Source organism: Bufo bufo, chromosome 7, assembly GCF_905171765.1.
Source record: "Bufo bufo chromosome 7, aBufBuf1.1, whole genome shotgun sequence".
Classification (NCBI taxonomy): domain Eukaryota; kingdom Metazoa; phylum Chordata; class Amphibia; order Anura; family Bufonidae; genus Bufo; species Bufo bufo.
This window is the reverse complement of record NC_053395.1, coordinates 186468770-186486302: the sequence shown is the minus strand read 5'-3', so window position 1 is coordinate 186486302 and position 17533 is coordinate 186468770. Positions and strand designations below refer to the sequence as shown.

Below are 17533 nucleotides of genomic sequence, written 5' to 3'. Positions count from 1 at the left end.
AACCAAAAACCGGCTCCAACCCATCTAAGCCAAAAGTGGAAAATGGTTTCCTCCAAGCGCGAGTCCAGAGGCCGCATCCCCGACTAGCTGTACAAGGCAGCCTAAAGCTGAACTGATATATCCGGTCATAAACCGTGAGTTATCTTGTAACCCCCAAACACAAATGTCAGCCAACATCACGCTGATAGCGAACTCTTTTTTCTATTCTTTGCAAGTTCATGTATTGTTTAAATTTGTTCTGTTTATAAACCTATCCCAATGCAGCACATTTCCGTCCAACCCACATATACAGAGGTTAACCCCTCTTATGCGTCTAACCTCAGTGGTAATGTACATTTTTTTATGTAGTGCACTTTTGAAGTTGTGGTTTAGACTCCTGGGTATGCTGAGCAGTTCATGCTACATCTCCAATGGTACTTAAAATCACATCGCTCAATGTGAAGAGTCTGAATTGCCCTCACAAATGTGCATTTATGTGGAGAGAGATCATAAATCTCCAGTGTGATGTGTTCAGCATACAGGAGTCACACCTTAAGGCTATTGACACTGGATTCACCACCGCTCTTTCCCGGTTTTATGCCACTCTCACTACCACAAAAAACAAAGAGGAGTTGTCTTAGGAATTAAAGATACAGTAGCCTTCCAACTCTCCAAAGCTATATCGGATCCCAATGGTAGATGTCATGTACACACTAGTAGCAGTCTACACCCCTAATAAACACCAAACTACATTTCTCAACAAACTATTCAAAAGAGTGGCGAGAGAAAGACAGGGCCAATCCATATGGTTTGGAGATTTTAATGGAGTGGCGAATCCATCACTAGACACCACCTCCACAGCAAACAGAACACCCTGGTTGAGTGATTTCCTCTTATCGGGAGACCTTTATGATATATGGAGATTACCGCACGATAATGAGAGAGACTTCTCCTTCTGTTCCCCAGTACACAACTCTTACTCGAGGATAGATCTTTTCCTCGTGTGTAGACCCCTGATCCATCCCCTAAACTCACTCAAGCTCCCTAGATTATCCACATCCCAAATAGAAATTTTAAACGTACTAATAAACCAAAAAGAAGTTTTACTAACCATCTGATGCTTACCTCTACACAAAGCCCCGGGTCCTGGCGGTCTCTCCAACGCTTATTATAAGACGTACGGAGACACCTTAGCCCCACATTTAATCCATACTCTACAACAGGCTATGAATGAGGGGAAATTCCCGAGCGAGATGCTTGAGGCCACTATTGTTACCATTCCCAAACCGGGCAAAGCCCCGGAAATCCCGCAGAACTGCAGACCGATCTCTCTGTTAAATTCAGACGTAAAAATATACGCCAAGATCCTAGCCAACCGCCTGGCAGAATTGGTCCCACACCTTATCTCCCCTGATCAAACAGGCTTTATAAAAGGCCGACAGATCCATGAAAACACCAGAAGGATTGTTAATATATTGGACATCCTGGAGAGACGAAAATCTCCAGCAGTGCTAGTGACATTGGATGCAGAGAAGGCTTTTGACTGGGTGAATTGGTCGTTCGCCTTCTCCGTGTTGCGACATATGGGCCTCGAGGAAAAAGGCCTCGATGCAATCACAGCGTTGTACTCTGCCCCGTCTGCCCGAGTATTAGTCAACTCCACTTTATCAAACCCACTCCACATCACGAACGGAACGAGACAGGGCTGTCCTCTTTCTCCTATTATATTTGTACTATCAATTGAACCACTAGCGGAAGCCATTAGAACTCACCCGGATATAACCGGGGTGATTATTTGCGATCGCTCACATCACATTTCGCTATACGCAGAAGACACAATCCTCACCCTCACCCAACCGCAAAAATCACTAGCTATTGCAATGAAACTTATAAAATCCTTAGGAGAACTCACCTTTTACAAGCTTAATTAAACAAAATCTCAAATCCTACCCCTCAATATCTTAACAACAGAGAAACAACACCTCCATGCCAATTTCTCTCTAGACTTGCAGGCCAACCAAATAGACTATTTTGGCTTAAAACTCACACCCACCACGAAAGATCTATCCAAATCTAACTACATACCATTGCTAGATACGTCAAGAACTGACCTTTTATCCATGGCCCTAAAAGAGGTTTCATGGTTAGGCAGAATAGTAGCCTTTCAAATGATGGTACTACCGAAACTGCTATACATTTTCAAAATTCTCCCGATTATAATGCCCAAATCCTTCTTTACTAAGGCGACACGTTTTATTAACACCTACACATGGATCGGCAAAAAGCCGAGAATACACACCTCTTTACTAAATAAACAAAAAGCGTACGGGGGCATCGGCCTACCTAATGTATTTGGTTACTTTCTAGCTACCTAGATACAGCAGTTGCAGGATTGGTGGTGGGGGGACCTCAACAAACAATGGGTGCAAATAGAAGCATCCTCCGCATCTCTGAGGTCTTTATTGCTGGTCTCGCTTCTTCCCTCCTTCTCCTTTTCCCAATACCCATACCTGGTAAACGCAGAATTGAAGCATTGGAAAAAATTCCATGCCTTGACTTGTCGCAGCCCCACCCCTATCCTAGAAATTTTGCCTCTTGACGGCATAAGTCTTCTTACCTCCAATATAGAGGTAAACACATGGATAACCCAGGGAATTACTAAGATTTCACAGATAGCAACCATGTCCAACCTATACTCATATCAGCATATACAGTTGCAAGAAAAAGTATGTGAACCCTTTGGAATGATATGGATTTCTGCACAAATTGGTCATAAAATGTGATCTGATCTTCATCTGAATCACAACAATAGACAATCACAGTCTGCTTAAACTAGTAACACACAAATAATTAAATGTTACCATGTTTTTATTGAACACACCATGTAAACATTTACAGTGCAGGTGGAAAAAGTATGTGAACCCCTAGACTAATGACATCTCCAAGAGCTAATTGGAGTGAGGTGTCAGCCAACTGGAGTCCAATCAATGAGATGAGTGAGATTTGAGGTGTTGGTTGCAGCTGCCCTGCCCTATAAAAAACACACACCAGTTCGGGTTTGCTTTTAACAAGAAGCATTGCCTGATGCCTCGCACAAAAGAGCTCTCAGAAGACCTACAATTAAGAATTGTTGACTTGCATAAAGCTGGAAAGGGTTATAAAAGTACCTCCAAAAGCCTTGCTGTTCATCAGTCCACGGTAAGACAAATTGTCTATAAATGGAGAAAGTTCAGCACTGCTGCTACTCTCCCTAGGAGTGGCCGTCCTGTAAAGATGACTGCAAGAGCACAGCGCAGACTGCTCAATGAGGTGAAAAAGAATCCTAGAGTGTCAGTTAAAGACTTACAAAAGTCTCTAGCATATGCTAACAACCCTGTTAGCGAATCTACGATACGTAAAACACTAAACAAGAATGGATTTCATGGGAGGATACCACATAGGAAGCCACTGCTGTCCAAAAAAAACATTGCTGCACGTTTACAGTTTGCACAAGAGCAACTGGATGTTCCTACAGTACTGGCAAAATATTCTGTGGACAGATGAAACCAAAGTTGAGTTGTTTGGAAGAAACACAAAACACTATGTGTGGGGAAAAAAGAGGCACAGCACACCAACATCAAAACCTCATCCAAACTGTGAAGTATGGTGGTGGGGGCATCATGGTTTGGGGCTGCTTTGCTGCATCAGGGCCTGGACGGATTGCTATCATCAAAAGAAAAATGAATTCCCAAGTTTATCAAGACATTTTGCAGGAGAACTTAAGGCCATCTGTCCACCAGCTGAAGCTCAGCAGAAGATGGTTGTTGCAATTGGGACAACGACCCAAAGCATAGAATAAAATCAACAACAGAATGGCTTAAACAGAAGAAAATACGCCTTCTGGAGTGGCCCAGTCAGAGTCCTGACCTCAACCTGATTCAGATGCTGTGGCATGACCTCAAGAAAGCGATTCACACCAGACATCCCAAGAATATTGCTGAACTAAAACAGTTCTGTAAAAAGGAATGGTCAAGAATTACTCCTGACCGTTGTGCACGTCTGATCTGCAACTACAGGAAACGTTTGGTTGAAGTTATTGCTGCCAAAGGAGGTTCAACCAGTTATTAAATCCAAGGGTTCACATACTTTTTCCACCTGCACTGTGAATATTTACATGGTGTGTTCAATAAAAACATGGTAACATTTAATTAATTATTTATATGTTATTAGTTTATGCAGACTGTGATTGTCTATTGTTGTGACTTAGATATAGATCAGATCACATTTTATGACCAATATGTGCAGAAATCCATATCATTCTAAGGGGTTCACATACTTTTTCTTGCAACTGTAAGTGAGAAATACAACATACCGGCCAAAGACTTCTACAAATACTTAAGAATTAGACATTTAACCCAAACAGACCTACGCATGCCTGTCAATATAAACTGCTCCATATTAGAAATGTGGTCGACCCCTAGGTCAAACAATATACTCCTAAAACCTATTTATGTCATGCTAGGCAAAAAAGCGACTTTTGACATATCCTCACCTTTTCTCTCCTGGGGGTCAGAATTGAAAAAATCATTCTCAACTGCCCAATGGGTGTCGGCCTTGCGCACATCCGCCAAACTCCTCAAATGTACCACACATTATGAATCCATTATGAAGACCACACTAAGATGGTACTACACCCCAGACAGATTATGCCATGTGTTCCCCAACACATCAAACCTATGTTGGAGGGGATGTGGAAACAGGGGTACATTAATGCATATCCTTTGGTCTTGCCCCAAGCTTGATACACTCTGGAGAGAAGTCTTCTTGATTGCAGTGGACATTACTGGCCAAAATATGGCCCCCTCCCCTTCCTTGCCCTTGCTGTATCTAGATTTGGACACCATCCCCAGCAAATATAGAAATGTCTTAGCACTTCTATTTTTAGCAGTAAAACTATCGATCACATGCAACTGGATGAGTGGAACCATACCGTCACTCTCAGATGTACTACACAGAATTAATGCCACGTATATGTATAAAAAAACACTATAATACTTACATCAGACTCCTGGTGGGTCCCTAAAAATATGGGACGTTTGGTCCAATTCCAGATACTGCGATCTCAGCTAAATTGACACCTGCATATATACTTATCTTATTTACCTCATTATTATGGTATAGGAAAGGTGCTGCACCCTTCCCCTTGTTTGCCATGTTTAATTTTTATTTTTATGCTGGTACTGGTTACCAATACTGTACAAACTGAACGTATGGCAGCACCTTAAGTAGTCTCTGACAGTGACTTATTTTTTAGGGGATTACGATATTTCATAGTAGTAGTGTTACTTTAAAGGGAAACTGTCACCACATACCTTGAAATTAAACCTTCCCCATGTGCAGATGTGTGCTTGTTAGCTTATTTTAATGTTGCTGGTCCCATCTTCATATGTGCCCCAATCCAGAGAAATTAACATTTAAAGTTTATGCTAATGAGACACTTGGTGCAATGAGGGTGTTGCCTATGCACCCGAGGCTCCGCTCAACTTCTTTCCCAGCCGGGTCCCCACCACTTTGCCTGATAGGGCCCGGCAGTCTTACACGTACTCACGCCTGACCCTGAAATCTCACGGCAGCCCGTTGGCTGGAGATCGCCAGCATAATTCCATCTGGACTTTTACTTTGCACTGGAATCATAGCCAGGATTGTAATTCTTGCTGTTTTTTTGTGTATTTAAGAATTCATCTATGTCTTAAAGAGGTTCTCCGGGCTTTTAATATTGATGACTTATCCTCAGGATAGGTCATCAATATCAGATTGACGTGGGGTCCGACACCCGGCGCCCCTGCCGATCAGTTGTCTTCCTGCTCGCTGCTGCTATGTCTATGGCGAGCATAACTGAATTGCCATAAATTAATTTTCTGTAGCCAGGGCATAGAGTGTATACATGGATAATATAGCTATTTATATTACAGCAAACCTTAAGTAATTGAGGGAAGTAGACGTGACCACAAATTTGGAAGGATATATTTTTCAAAACTAATCAGACATGAAAAAAACAACCAAGAAGGCAAATGAGCAAATGTTTTAAATATACCACATTAAAGGGCATGGCATATTATGGCTCAGCTCCTACACTAACAATCTATCGAGTAATGGCTCTGATCCTTTGCATAAAAATAGTAACCCAAATCCAAAATACATGTAAATACTTGGAATGTTTTTTAAATTAACCAACTCACGCCAAAGGGAAAATAATAAAAAATATATATTTTTCAGGACTAAGATCATAATGTCGATAAATGTAAAAACTACATTAGTAAGCAATGATAACAAGTGGACAAATCTTAAAGGGAAGTCTGTAGACCAGGAATAATGTTTGTTTGTGGGGGTTTTTAATGTTGCAGCTAATTACTTTTTGTTCTCAAAAGCTTCCTTGGAGGTGGCCATGTTGGAGATACGCACTGCCTTTCTGTCTGTATAGACAGCATAGCAGGGGGCATGTGCTTAATGGCAACTGCAGTGAATAGGAGTTGACGTCAAAGATTATTACAGCCTTCTCATACAGACTCTGGAAAGTGATAGGAAAGGGGTGCTTGTCCCCTAGGGGGATTTAAAAAAAAATAGTTTTCTTTATGCAAAATATAAAAAAAATTTAAGACTTCGAAATTCAAATCACTGTTCGCCAAACATGTGCACTTCCGAACCAAACAATAACTGCTATAGATGAGTAGTGACAATACAACTCACTCATCATTTGGCATAATCATACCTTCTTTATTCTTCATGCAGATACATTTTCCCAGCAGGGATACAACAGTATAGATACTATGAGTAAGGGGGTGTGTCCCCCGAAACGTTGCGCAAGATGTGTATACGCTGAGGGTCCGCTCCTCTGTTATCGCTATCTATACTATAGTATCCCTGCTGGGAAAATGTATCTGCATGAAGAATAAAGAAGAAGGTTTGATTATACCAAATGACGAGTGAGTTGTATTGTCACTATTCATCTATAGCATTTATTTATTATATGGCTTGGAACTCCACATGTTTGGGTAATGGAGTGGAGTGGAACTCCAGTGCAGGAGCTTTGCCATGAATATACAGCGTAGTGTGAATTGGACTTTGGACTGACTTTGTATCCGCAAAATCATAATTTCCTAATTGCACATATAAAAATAAACTATAAAAAAGCAATAAAAAAATAAACATAATTGGTACTGCTGCATCCAAATATCTGAGTATTTATCATGCAGTGAACACCATAAAAAACAAATCTCAAAAAATAATGGCAGTTTTTCCCATTTTTCAATACCAGAAATTGCAAATTAAAGCATGGCAAAAAAATATATACTTCTTGTTGCTCAAAAAAAACAAAAAATAAATAAATTTTTATACAGCGATGTGAACTGAAAAGTAAAAAGTTGTGGAAGGTGGGAAGGAAAAAAAGGAAAACACAAAATTGAAAATTGGCCTGGTCTCAAAGGGGTTAAATACTGCGCACTCTATGCGCATTAATTATAATGAGATCACTATGTCCCATTCTATATGTCACTGGTCTCCAACAGTATCAGATATAAAGCAGACACCACAGTCCATCTTTCCTAAATTATCCCATAAAATCATACCAGTTCTTCATGTCCAGCAACATTTTCAGGCACGTACCCAGTAGGTATGTTAAACATCCAGTATCCATATAGCTAACCTAATTCTCATTAACCATTTTACAGGACCCCCTGCAGCTGATCAACTGCCTTTAATGTACCTATAAATTCTTCCATACATCCCATAATGGTCTGAAGGCTTTTAAATGGACGCTGTAAATCAGGATTTGTTTCACATAAAATAGTCTTCTCCAGAAAAAAAACATTTCAGAGCTCCTTCCATCTCCAAGACAGAATATTGGCATGACTTTACCTAGCAATGCATAACATGTTTCAGTGATTACGTACTCACAAGGGATTAAGCTGTACTTTATGTAACTTTACTATTCTACTTGTAATTATATAATCCAAGCTAAAGACATGACAGTTATTGGCACACACCTAGATAAATGTGTCCATGAAGAGTGGTGTAACCAACGGCTTGTAAAAAAACATGTGGCTCTCATTCCCCTTGGATATGGCACCCTTCCAGGAAGATAGAACTTATTTATCTCCTCTGGATGGACTTGGTGAGATTTTCACCCACAGTGTTCCCAGGGCTCATATGACCATGGATTTTATATTGAACCTACCTTAAACTGGAGGTTATCCTATTGTTCTCAATGTCTCTGGGATCATACATGATGCTTGATTATAGAAAGCAAGCTATAGGAAATTGACAGCCGAACCTTTTTTCCCAGGTGTTGGGTAACTGTTACACGCTGTGGCAATGTAATGAGCTCCACTCACCTTTCTGATTCCCCAAGCCCCAGTGCCCTCCTTTCTGGCATTATCCCAGGTATCCCATTCCAGCATCTTCATTTATTCATGACTCTGTTGATGATGTTTATATGGGCAATTTCCCTCTGACCATCATCAGAGTCTACGCCTCCTATCTTCAGTGTTTCTTGGTGGTTGTGTTCCAATATAATGCTCTCTGTGCATCATTTTGGCTTATCTGACATCCTTACTTGCTTTTGATTCTGAATCTGACTTTTCTTTGACCTTCTTTCCAGTTCTGTTCCATCCCCTCCTCTTCTCCAGCTTTACCATTAGCATGTTTGTGGCAGCATTTTTGCGACAGTGACATCCAAATGTACCTCTCTGGCCTTAATATTAGCTCCTTGATTTCATGGTTTCCAGAGTGTCTGTCAGCATCTCTGTTTTCTCCTCCTGCTTCCTAGAAGTCAATATGGACAACTCAATCCCCCGAACAGAACAATAAACAGCTCCATACCTCCCCAAGTTTCAAAAATCATCTCACCCAATACCATGAACTTTTAGCTGCGGTGCACAGAACTGCAGAGCTGGCTCCTAGGCATTGATATATCCAAAATCCATGCGATTCAAAACTTCACTAACATTACAAGATAATTGTATCTTAAGACACATATAACAAAGTTAAACTTTAATAAAAGTTAAACTATAATAAACTATTAACTATAGTTTATATAGTAAACTATACAAACTATATAAACTATAATAAACTTGTAATTTTAGTGAAGTGCTGATTCAGAAATCCTCTGCCTTAGGATAGCCTTCAATTCAGCCATGGTCTTCAGCTGAACATCATTTTTGCTAATCTGCTCTTACCTCACTCAACCTTGAGTCAACCAAAATGAGTGTACATACCCTAATGATGTCCTACCTAGACTACTATAACATCCTTCTTAACATTCTTCTCTAATGCATCCTCAATTCCGCTACCAGGTAATCCAACTCTCTCCTTGTTCTTCCATGTCTCATGTCTGCCAATCCATTCAACAGAACCCCATCACCCAGCAAATAAATCCCAAAAATTGTAATATCTTTAAAGAGGACCTATCACCACTTCTGATATGTCTGTGTTACTAAATGCTTGAATTGCCCATGTAATAACAATTATGGAGCATCTTTTCTTATAGTGCTGTGTGGGGCTGTACCTGTGTTATTACTGAATAGGGCTGAGGATATTTTGAGAGCATGCAGGGACACACGCAACTGGTAACACCCAGCGGTCAATTTATTCATAAATTTAAAATAGGAATAACAGGGGAAAGGCACAATACAGAGTTATAAGAAAAATCCTTTCTTCTTATCCGGCTGTCTTCATTGGACTTCCTGTATGTCAACAGGGTCATGCGCGCTGCTGCAGCCAATGACTGGACACAGGGTCACATGCCCCAGCAGTGATGTGCTCGTTGGGATAGGTCACTGCTGGTGCCAGTCTTCAGCTGCAGTGGCATATGTGACCCTATCGGTGTGGAAGTTGACAGATGATTAGAAGTCAGTGGAGACAACTGCCATACCCCAGACCAGGATATGTCCACTTCTAGGACAATAAGAGATGGACTTCGGTCTGCCCCTAGTTCAGTGAGTTTTTAGTCTAGCTAAGAAAGAGAGAGGAGCTACATGTGCTCACTCTTTGGAAGACTAAGCCTGAGTCACAGAGAATCACTGTCTCTGAGAAAGCCATTTCTATAGTAAAGTATTCCAGAGAGAGAGCGCGGAAAGGAAAAAATAGAAGGTCCAGAATCTGCATGGCCGTGCACTGAAGTCAGTCATTAAGGTACTGTGTTTGTTTAAGGCTGACAGAAACTTTACTGCAGTGAAACATTGCTAATACACCCTTCCACATTTTGACATGGCCTACGCAGCTGTATCTTAATCCTATACCCTTCAGCTGAGAATTACAGGCAAGTTTCTTCTCAAGAACCTTATTGCCAACCTTAGATTCTGCATAGAGAGAGAGAAAGACTTTGGAGAGAGAAAGACAGAGGAAAGGAGTACCACAACCCCCATCATTGTTGCTATGCATACTTTCCTATAGGGAAAACAGTTTGGAACTGTGCCTTGAATCTGTTGGATGTACTACTACTCCTATCCTGTACTTTAGTAAAGAGAGAATTACTTATTTTCTACACTGGTCTGGCTACTGACTCCAGCACCATTCGCTGGCCACAGCACTTACATCTCCTGCCAAGCACCCTGACAAAATGCTTAACACCAAGAGCACAGCAACCACCATCAGGCAGTGAAGAAAGGTTGCACCCTTCTGTCACTGCCCTGGCCCTAGGTAGCAACAGTGTGAGGATTGCCACTGTGATTTGTGTAAACAGCTATCGCTGCCAGAGCCAATACCACTCCCATCCTCCTCTCTGCTCCTCCTGGGCTTGTGCCGCAACCATGGAGCCGCACAGGGAACAGGTAAGTATAGATGTCTTCACAAGTACCGCTGGCTGAATGGGTGGTGGAGATGTAGAAAAAATGGGGGGAAAAAATTAAAAAACCCCTATAAACTGTCACTACAGTAAATAAATAGCTTATATTTTCTACTTTACGTCTTTAGTCATTTAGAAATGGAGACAAAATTTCTGCCTTCCAAAGCTCCCATATTTATTATGAAGCCTCCGATTCACTGTAATAGAAGCCAGAAAGTGAGGCTCCTGTACAAAAAGTATGGCACCTAGGTAGTAGAGGGTCTGCTTCGCAAATCTCCACTTTATCAACAGTGTGTAACATGCTATGATATCAAAAAGAAAAACTTCCCGCTAGTGAAGTATATTAGATGACCCTACAGGTATTTAAACCATACATGATATCCAACACCGATCCCATGGATAAGACGAGGAGCCCAAGACAATTCTAAACTTTACCAAGCAGAACCTAAACGGAAATACTCAGTTGACTGAATGGCGTCCTCACCAAACATATATTTCTTCACAAAATGATGGTATCGAAAGGAAAACCGGTAAAAACCGTACTTTGACCGCTTTTTCCGGCGCTTGCTTGGAAGGATTCAGACCCACATCATCGGACAGATAAGGGATTAACTTTTATTTGCAGGGTAGTCAACGCGTTTCGAGGGCTGGATTGCCCTCTTCATCTGGACTGTATACACTTATGATACCTTGATGTCTCCTGTCCCTTTTCACTGCTCTTTTGAAGACAGCTGCTGGGTTTTATCACAATATGATGGACACTCTTAGCAAGGTGGTCATTTTTTTTTTGTAGGGGATCCTATGGTACAGATAGGATATCCTAGAAGGATGTAAAATATTTTTATACAGTATCTACATGATTTTTTTTTTAATTAGTTTTACATATTTTAATGATCTGCTACTAGTCAATAGGGTCCATCGGGCAGAAAAATTGGGGAACACCTCAATGACATCTGCAAGGGTGCGGATACCCCAATTGCGTGGTATGTGTCCATCATACATAACAACAATGTGGATGTTATTAAATTCCAAGGGGTAGAAGTAGATAGGAGGTCCCCGAGAGGGGGGGACTTTGATAAAAGACTTATTTATCATCCCCCCTCGATGCCAGGCTGCAATATTATGTCAAATAGTCACCGACGTTTGGTCCCTACAAAGATAGAGGAGTGTTTTAACACTAACGGTGTGATCGCCCCATCGGGTGGGCCGGCGGGAGAGGCGGGACTGAACTGCGGCTTGGCCGCGCCCCATGCCTAGTCATTGGCCGGTCTAGGGGCTCGATCCCTAGGAGGGGAGGGACCTCCTCCTTATAACCCATGCGTTTTGGCAGCCACATACGGCCATTATAGGCTGTTGCCGCCGCCTCAGGACGCGAGGCGGTCGACGTCTATGTTGCTATGTCTATACCCAGTTTATGTTGCTCCAGAAGAGCCAATGAGATTGTGAAACGCGTAGAACAGTTAGTGGGGGCAAGCTGTATATAGATAGTTATATTGTATGGTTGATTCATGCTCACACCGCAGTGATTGGGTACATGCACCCACTGGTGGACGCGTGGTTTGCTTTATTGTCAATCAGCTGCAGGTGTGGGCAGATGTTTATCAACTGCTACATGCTGTCCAGGGTAATTAGTTTTGCGCATCCTTATTTTGCCAGCCTATTTGCAATAATGGCGCAAAAGTCGTACTCACCACTTTGAGTTTGTGTGATATCATAAGAGCAGGTACTATAGTGGTCGTCCCTGCACACTGCTAGGGGAAATATTAGCCTTGTATCTTACACCTGGCTACCGCACTCCCTGCTCATTAGGCACACTCTCGTGGTGTGCATAGTTGATTCGTGCCCAAACGATAGCGACTGTACACACTGATTTACAAGTGCTACAGTGAATCAGTGTGTCATGTTATGATCAGTCGACCAGAACCATGTGGGGAGATGTTTATCAACTATGAGGGTTTCATTTTTAGGTAGAGTTTTTTCCTCCCGTCTATTATTTTAATATAGTTTTCAATAAAGGTTGATTTTATCTTCTGTCACAACGTTCCTCCAGTCAGTGATTTAGTATCTTAGTCCCCCCCTCATTCAGTCAGTGAACACATTCAAAATATCCTAAGTCCAAGAAAAGTTCTGTAACTTTTGAACTTAGACTGCAACTGAAGCACAAACTATCTTCAAGATCTTTTCTTACCCTTCAATGAATGGAAATGATGGGGGAGAAATAATAATGGTGTGTTAAATGTATTATTTATATTACTTATATAGCACTGACATACAGACATTGATATCACTTGCTGTCCCCAGTGGAGCTCACAATCTAAGTTCCCTATTAAGATGTCTTTGGAGTGTGGAAGGAAACCGGAGAACCCGGAGGAAACCCACACAAACACGGGGAGAACATACAAACTCCATGCAGATGTTGTCCTTGTTTGGATTTGACCCTAGGACCCCCAGCACAGCAGGGCACTGGTGTTGATCACTGGGATATTTATGATGTATCCACAGGATACACAATAAATGTCACATAGGTGCAAGTCCTACCTCTGGGACCTGCTCCTATTTCTAGAATTGGGTCCCCATCATGCTTGGCCAAGTATGAAGAGGTGGCCACACATATGCGTCTCTCTCTCTCTCTCTATTCACTTCAATAGCACTTTTGAAAATAGCCTAGTCTGAGTGCTCAGCTGTTGAAGTGAATGGAGAAACCCCCACAGGCACTACCTCAGACAGGTAGGACCCGCACCTATATGACATATCCAGCTGGGACAACGACTATAAAAGCTGTATGTATAAAAGCAGACCAGATAGGTAGAAGCCACATCAAATTTATCACAGTGATGCATGCTGTGTAATAAATTTTGCGCCTCTTGGTGGGCCAAGGGAGACATCTGCATGGAGCCTGCATATTCTCCCTCTGTTTGCATGGGTTTCCCCTGAGCAATCAACTCCTTTGACGCTGCAAATGAATTTGTCCAAATCAGTCCTATTGTAGACAGGGACTGATGCAAGTGATGACATTGTCTGTACTGCTTTGCGAAATATAGTATGTTGCAGATGTATATGAAACAGGAAATATATGTTGACATCTCTGATAAAGCTGACAGTGACAAGAATATGAATGTGCCTTATAGCAGCAGCAGAACCAGAACCATACCAATAAAATCCACAAATGCAGCAATGATTTATATAGTATGCAAAAAATAAACACTGCAAATATTCTACATATTGCGCTGCTATTCACACATGTGGCTATGGATTCCTCTGTCTGGTTACATGGTTTCATTTCCTTGCATTGTACTTACTGAACATTATGAAGTATATTCCACAAATGCTACCCTCTGTCACCTCTAGGCAAAGTTTAAGAGCATCTTGCATAAGATTTATACATTGAGCCCAATAATAAAACTACAGGACAGAGTAACTAATAATATCTTAAATGTAGATGTGATAGGCAGCCTGAAGGTCCACCAAATGTATCACAGTGGCTGAGGCTAAATTACAGACTTGGTGCCTGGATAGACACTTTTGTCCTACTTTACACCTATTGGCTTATTTTGCACCAAAGTTTTACACCAAACGTTGGACGCACATTGGCTCACCTTTTGGCACAAATTAAAGGGAACCTGTCACCTCTACAATGCTTTCCTTGCTAAGGGCAGCATGATATAGTGACATATCTGCTGATTTCAGCAGGCCATCACTTCTGGGCTGGAATTCATTACTTTTACAGTACTGACAGGGTGAACATTGCAACGCTAGCCTGCTCTGTGTGTTATACAAGTCCGAAGAGACTCGTGGCTCTGCCCTTCCCCACTTTCTGCCCATCAGCTTTCTTTTATGTTACACATAGGAAAGAAACTTGCCAGTCATAGTCAGGAGGCGGGGGGATGGGCCACGAATCTCATCTGACTCATCTCTCTCACAGCACTGGCGTGCGCTGTGAGAGAGATGAGTCTGATGAAACTTGTGACCCCACCCTCCCCTGCCTCCTGCCCATGAGTGGCAGGTTTCTTTCATGTTACGTATAGGAAATAAATCTGACAGTCATGGGCAGGAGGCGAGGGGGGGCACAAATTTCATCTGACTCATCTCAGCACTGCGAGGTTCTCCCTGTCAGTACTGTAAAAGTACTGACTTCTAGCCCAGAAATGTGACTCCATTGTCAGGTTTACTTGTTTGTTGGCCTATTTACATGGGGCAATGATCGGGAACAAACATTTTTCACTCCAGATCGTTGGCCCATTCAAAAGGATTCTTAGCTTAGTAAAGATCACCGATAGTTTCAAAAGTAGGAATTATTTCTTTCTGTAACAAGCAGGGAATAGTTTTTGAATATAGGCTAAAGAAATCCTAAAAATGTATTTCCACGGCAGTGTGTGAGACTTCTACCCTGTGACAACTCTACAATGAAGAACTCATATGTTGATTTTTTATTTATTTATTTATTGTCTTTATAGCCAGATTGCCGAAGAGAACAATTTCACAGTCTGTCCTCAGTTTATTGGTCACGGAATTGGTTCTTACTTTCATGGGCATCCTGAAATTTGGCATCATGGTAAGTACAGTTGTGGAGTAAAGCTATTATTAAAGGGGTTATGCCATGATTGATATAAGAAGTGAAAATCAGACATCATATAGTACATGACAATCTCTTTCTAGCAAAACTAGAACGAGCTGTGGACATCACATGGATTCAGAGCTTCCCTCATTCACTGCTCGAATTTCTCTGCTCTCCCTGTCATAAGTCGGGGACGTGTCCATTTTCAAGAGGCATGTCCATTCTGCTGAAGCTCCCTCCTTGTAACTGTCACTGCTTCTAACAGTAGATATGGCTGGTGACAGTTAAAGAATGGAACTGAGTATGTACGACCACCTCAGTAGGTGGACGTGCAAATTAAAGATCAAACACCAGCCATTATAATGAAGTAAAGACAGCATCTCACAACTAGACAATTTCTGCAGTACGGAGGCTGCTATCACTTATGGAGGCAATGGAGCATCTGGAAAAGAATATAATATATTGTGCATCCTCTGCACCCCACATGTGCCTGCCTCTGTCCTACTTAGATAATTAGAAACCCTTGTAAAAAGGTCCATCTTTTTAAATTCCTCATGCTACTGTGATGGCATGAGACCACTTCTCCCATAATACACCTGTACAGCATAATGTCAGAAGGCATAAAACCATTCACATTTTCAAGCGCTGGAATGTATGGAATCCTGGCTTAGAACCAAGACAAAAATATTCTCTGCAACCATTCACTGGAGAACTTTAACATGTAATTCAAGCTAACGTTTTAAGGTGCTTTTCCCCTTTAAGTGTTTGAAAGAAAATACGTGTATTGTGCTACCTTTTCCATTCACCTTCCCCACGCTTCACAATGGCAGCATTGTGCGATTTGTCTCTCTTAGATATTTGTGTTGGCTGCAAGAAACCAAAAATTCTTACAAGGAGATCAGTTTTGCAGATGTTGAAAACTTCATTTAAGTACAATGTAAGAACAATATGGTGTAGGCAACGAACCCCAGATTCTGGACAAGCTGTAGCTCATTGTGTCTTAGGTGAGGATTTAAATGGAGCGATCCCCTATGTTATTACAATTGATTCAGAATATCATTGTTACAGTTACAGGTTTTCATTACCTCTTATATATATATTCTTTGCTGCCAACTTTCTATTCACACGTGCGTTAATTGTAAAATTCCCCTCCTCTCATTCAAGGCTTAACATCCTTCTGCCAGCACTTACTGCTCTAATCTTTTACTGTACACTTGTGTTATCTCCAGCTCTCCCACTTTGCTATAATTCTCCTACATGACTGGGATCTATTAATTATGGCTTCTTATGCACTACTGTTTTCTGCGGTCTGTTCATCAGACTAGCTCGGGGACTGGTGGGACGGAGGCGTCAAAGAGGAATAGAACATTTCTAAAAGCTTCTACATTTGTTGGACAGAATGATGGAGTGTCATCCATAAAGGGTGCAGCTCCTTGTTGCTCTCTGTCCATTGATGGTATTCTAAAATCTAAAATTAAAAACTGAGTCTTGATCAAAGGCAGGGCAGTTTCTAGGGAAATTTACCAACAGGGCGAACATCAAAAAAGCGCCCCCCCCCCCCCCCCAGATTGTGTCCGGATTTTTGCCGCACTCCATTGTAGTTGATGGGGGCGGCGGGCATTCAGTCTGCAGTGCCGGATCCAGTGAATTCTGGCAGGCTATTCTCAGCTGGAACAGCCTGCCAGAATCACTAACGCAGTTGTGAAAGTAGCCTAATACAGCGCCACATACCTCTTACATCCAGTGACGTCTCCGTTGATGTAGATGTTCTCTTTCTTTATCTTCTCCATTCAGACCAGACCGCCATGATAAATTTCTTTCAGCCATCTCTTCTCTCTGCAGAGTTTGACAGACATCTTAGTTTCCTACTTTTCCATCATCCTCCTACCTTCTCAACATCCCATCATGCACCCCCAAAACTATACTGCATAAACTGATAAACACCCTGAAAATACTAGTTACACACAGATAGCGCCCCCTTTAATAATTATTGGGACACAATGCTCTAAAAAATAACTTCACCCAGCAAATAGTGCCCCTGACACTAATAGTGTAACCATAATGTCCCCCAAAAAAAACTGTGCTAAGCTAATACTGTGCCAGGGTGCATTTAGTAGTAATAGTGCTCCTACAGTTCCCCCAACAGTAATTGTGTCCCATAAGTACAGTAATAATGCTCC

The 17533-nt window shown here is 41.7% G+C and overlaps 1 protein-coding gene across 1 annotated transcript in view; it reads left to right on the top strand.

Moving 5' to 3' along the window:
* Positions 1 to 17533, top strand: part of METAP1D (methionyl aminopeptidase type 1D, mitochondrial) — a 169503-nt gene that overhangs the window by 132161 nt on the left and 19809 nt on the right. The window contains exon 7 of the mRNA XM_040441220.1: positions 15253 to 15350. Coding sequence (XP_040297154.1) covers positions 15253 to 15350 — 98 coding nt within the window. The remainder of the gene's footprint in view (positions 1 to 15252; positions 15351 to 17533) is intronic.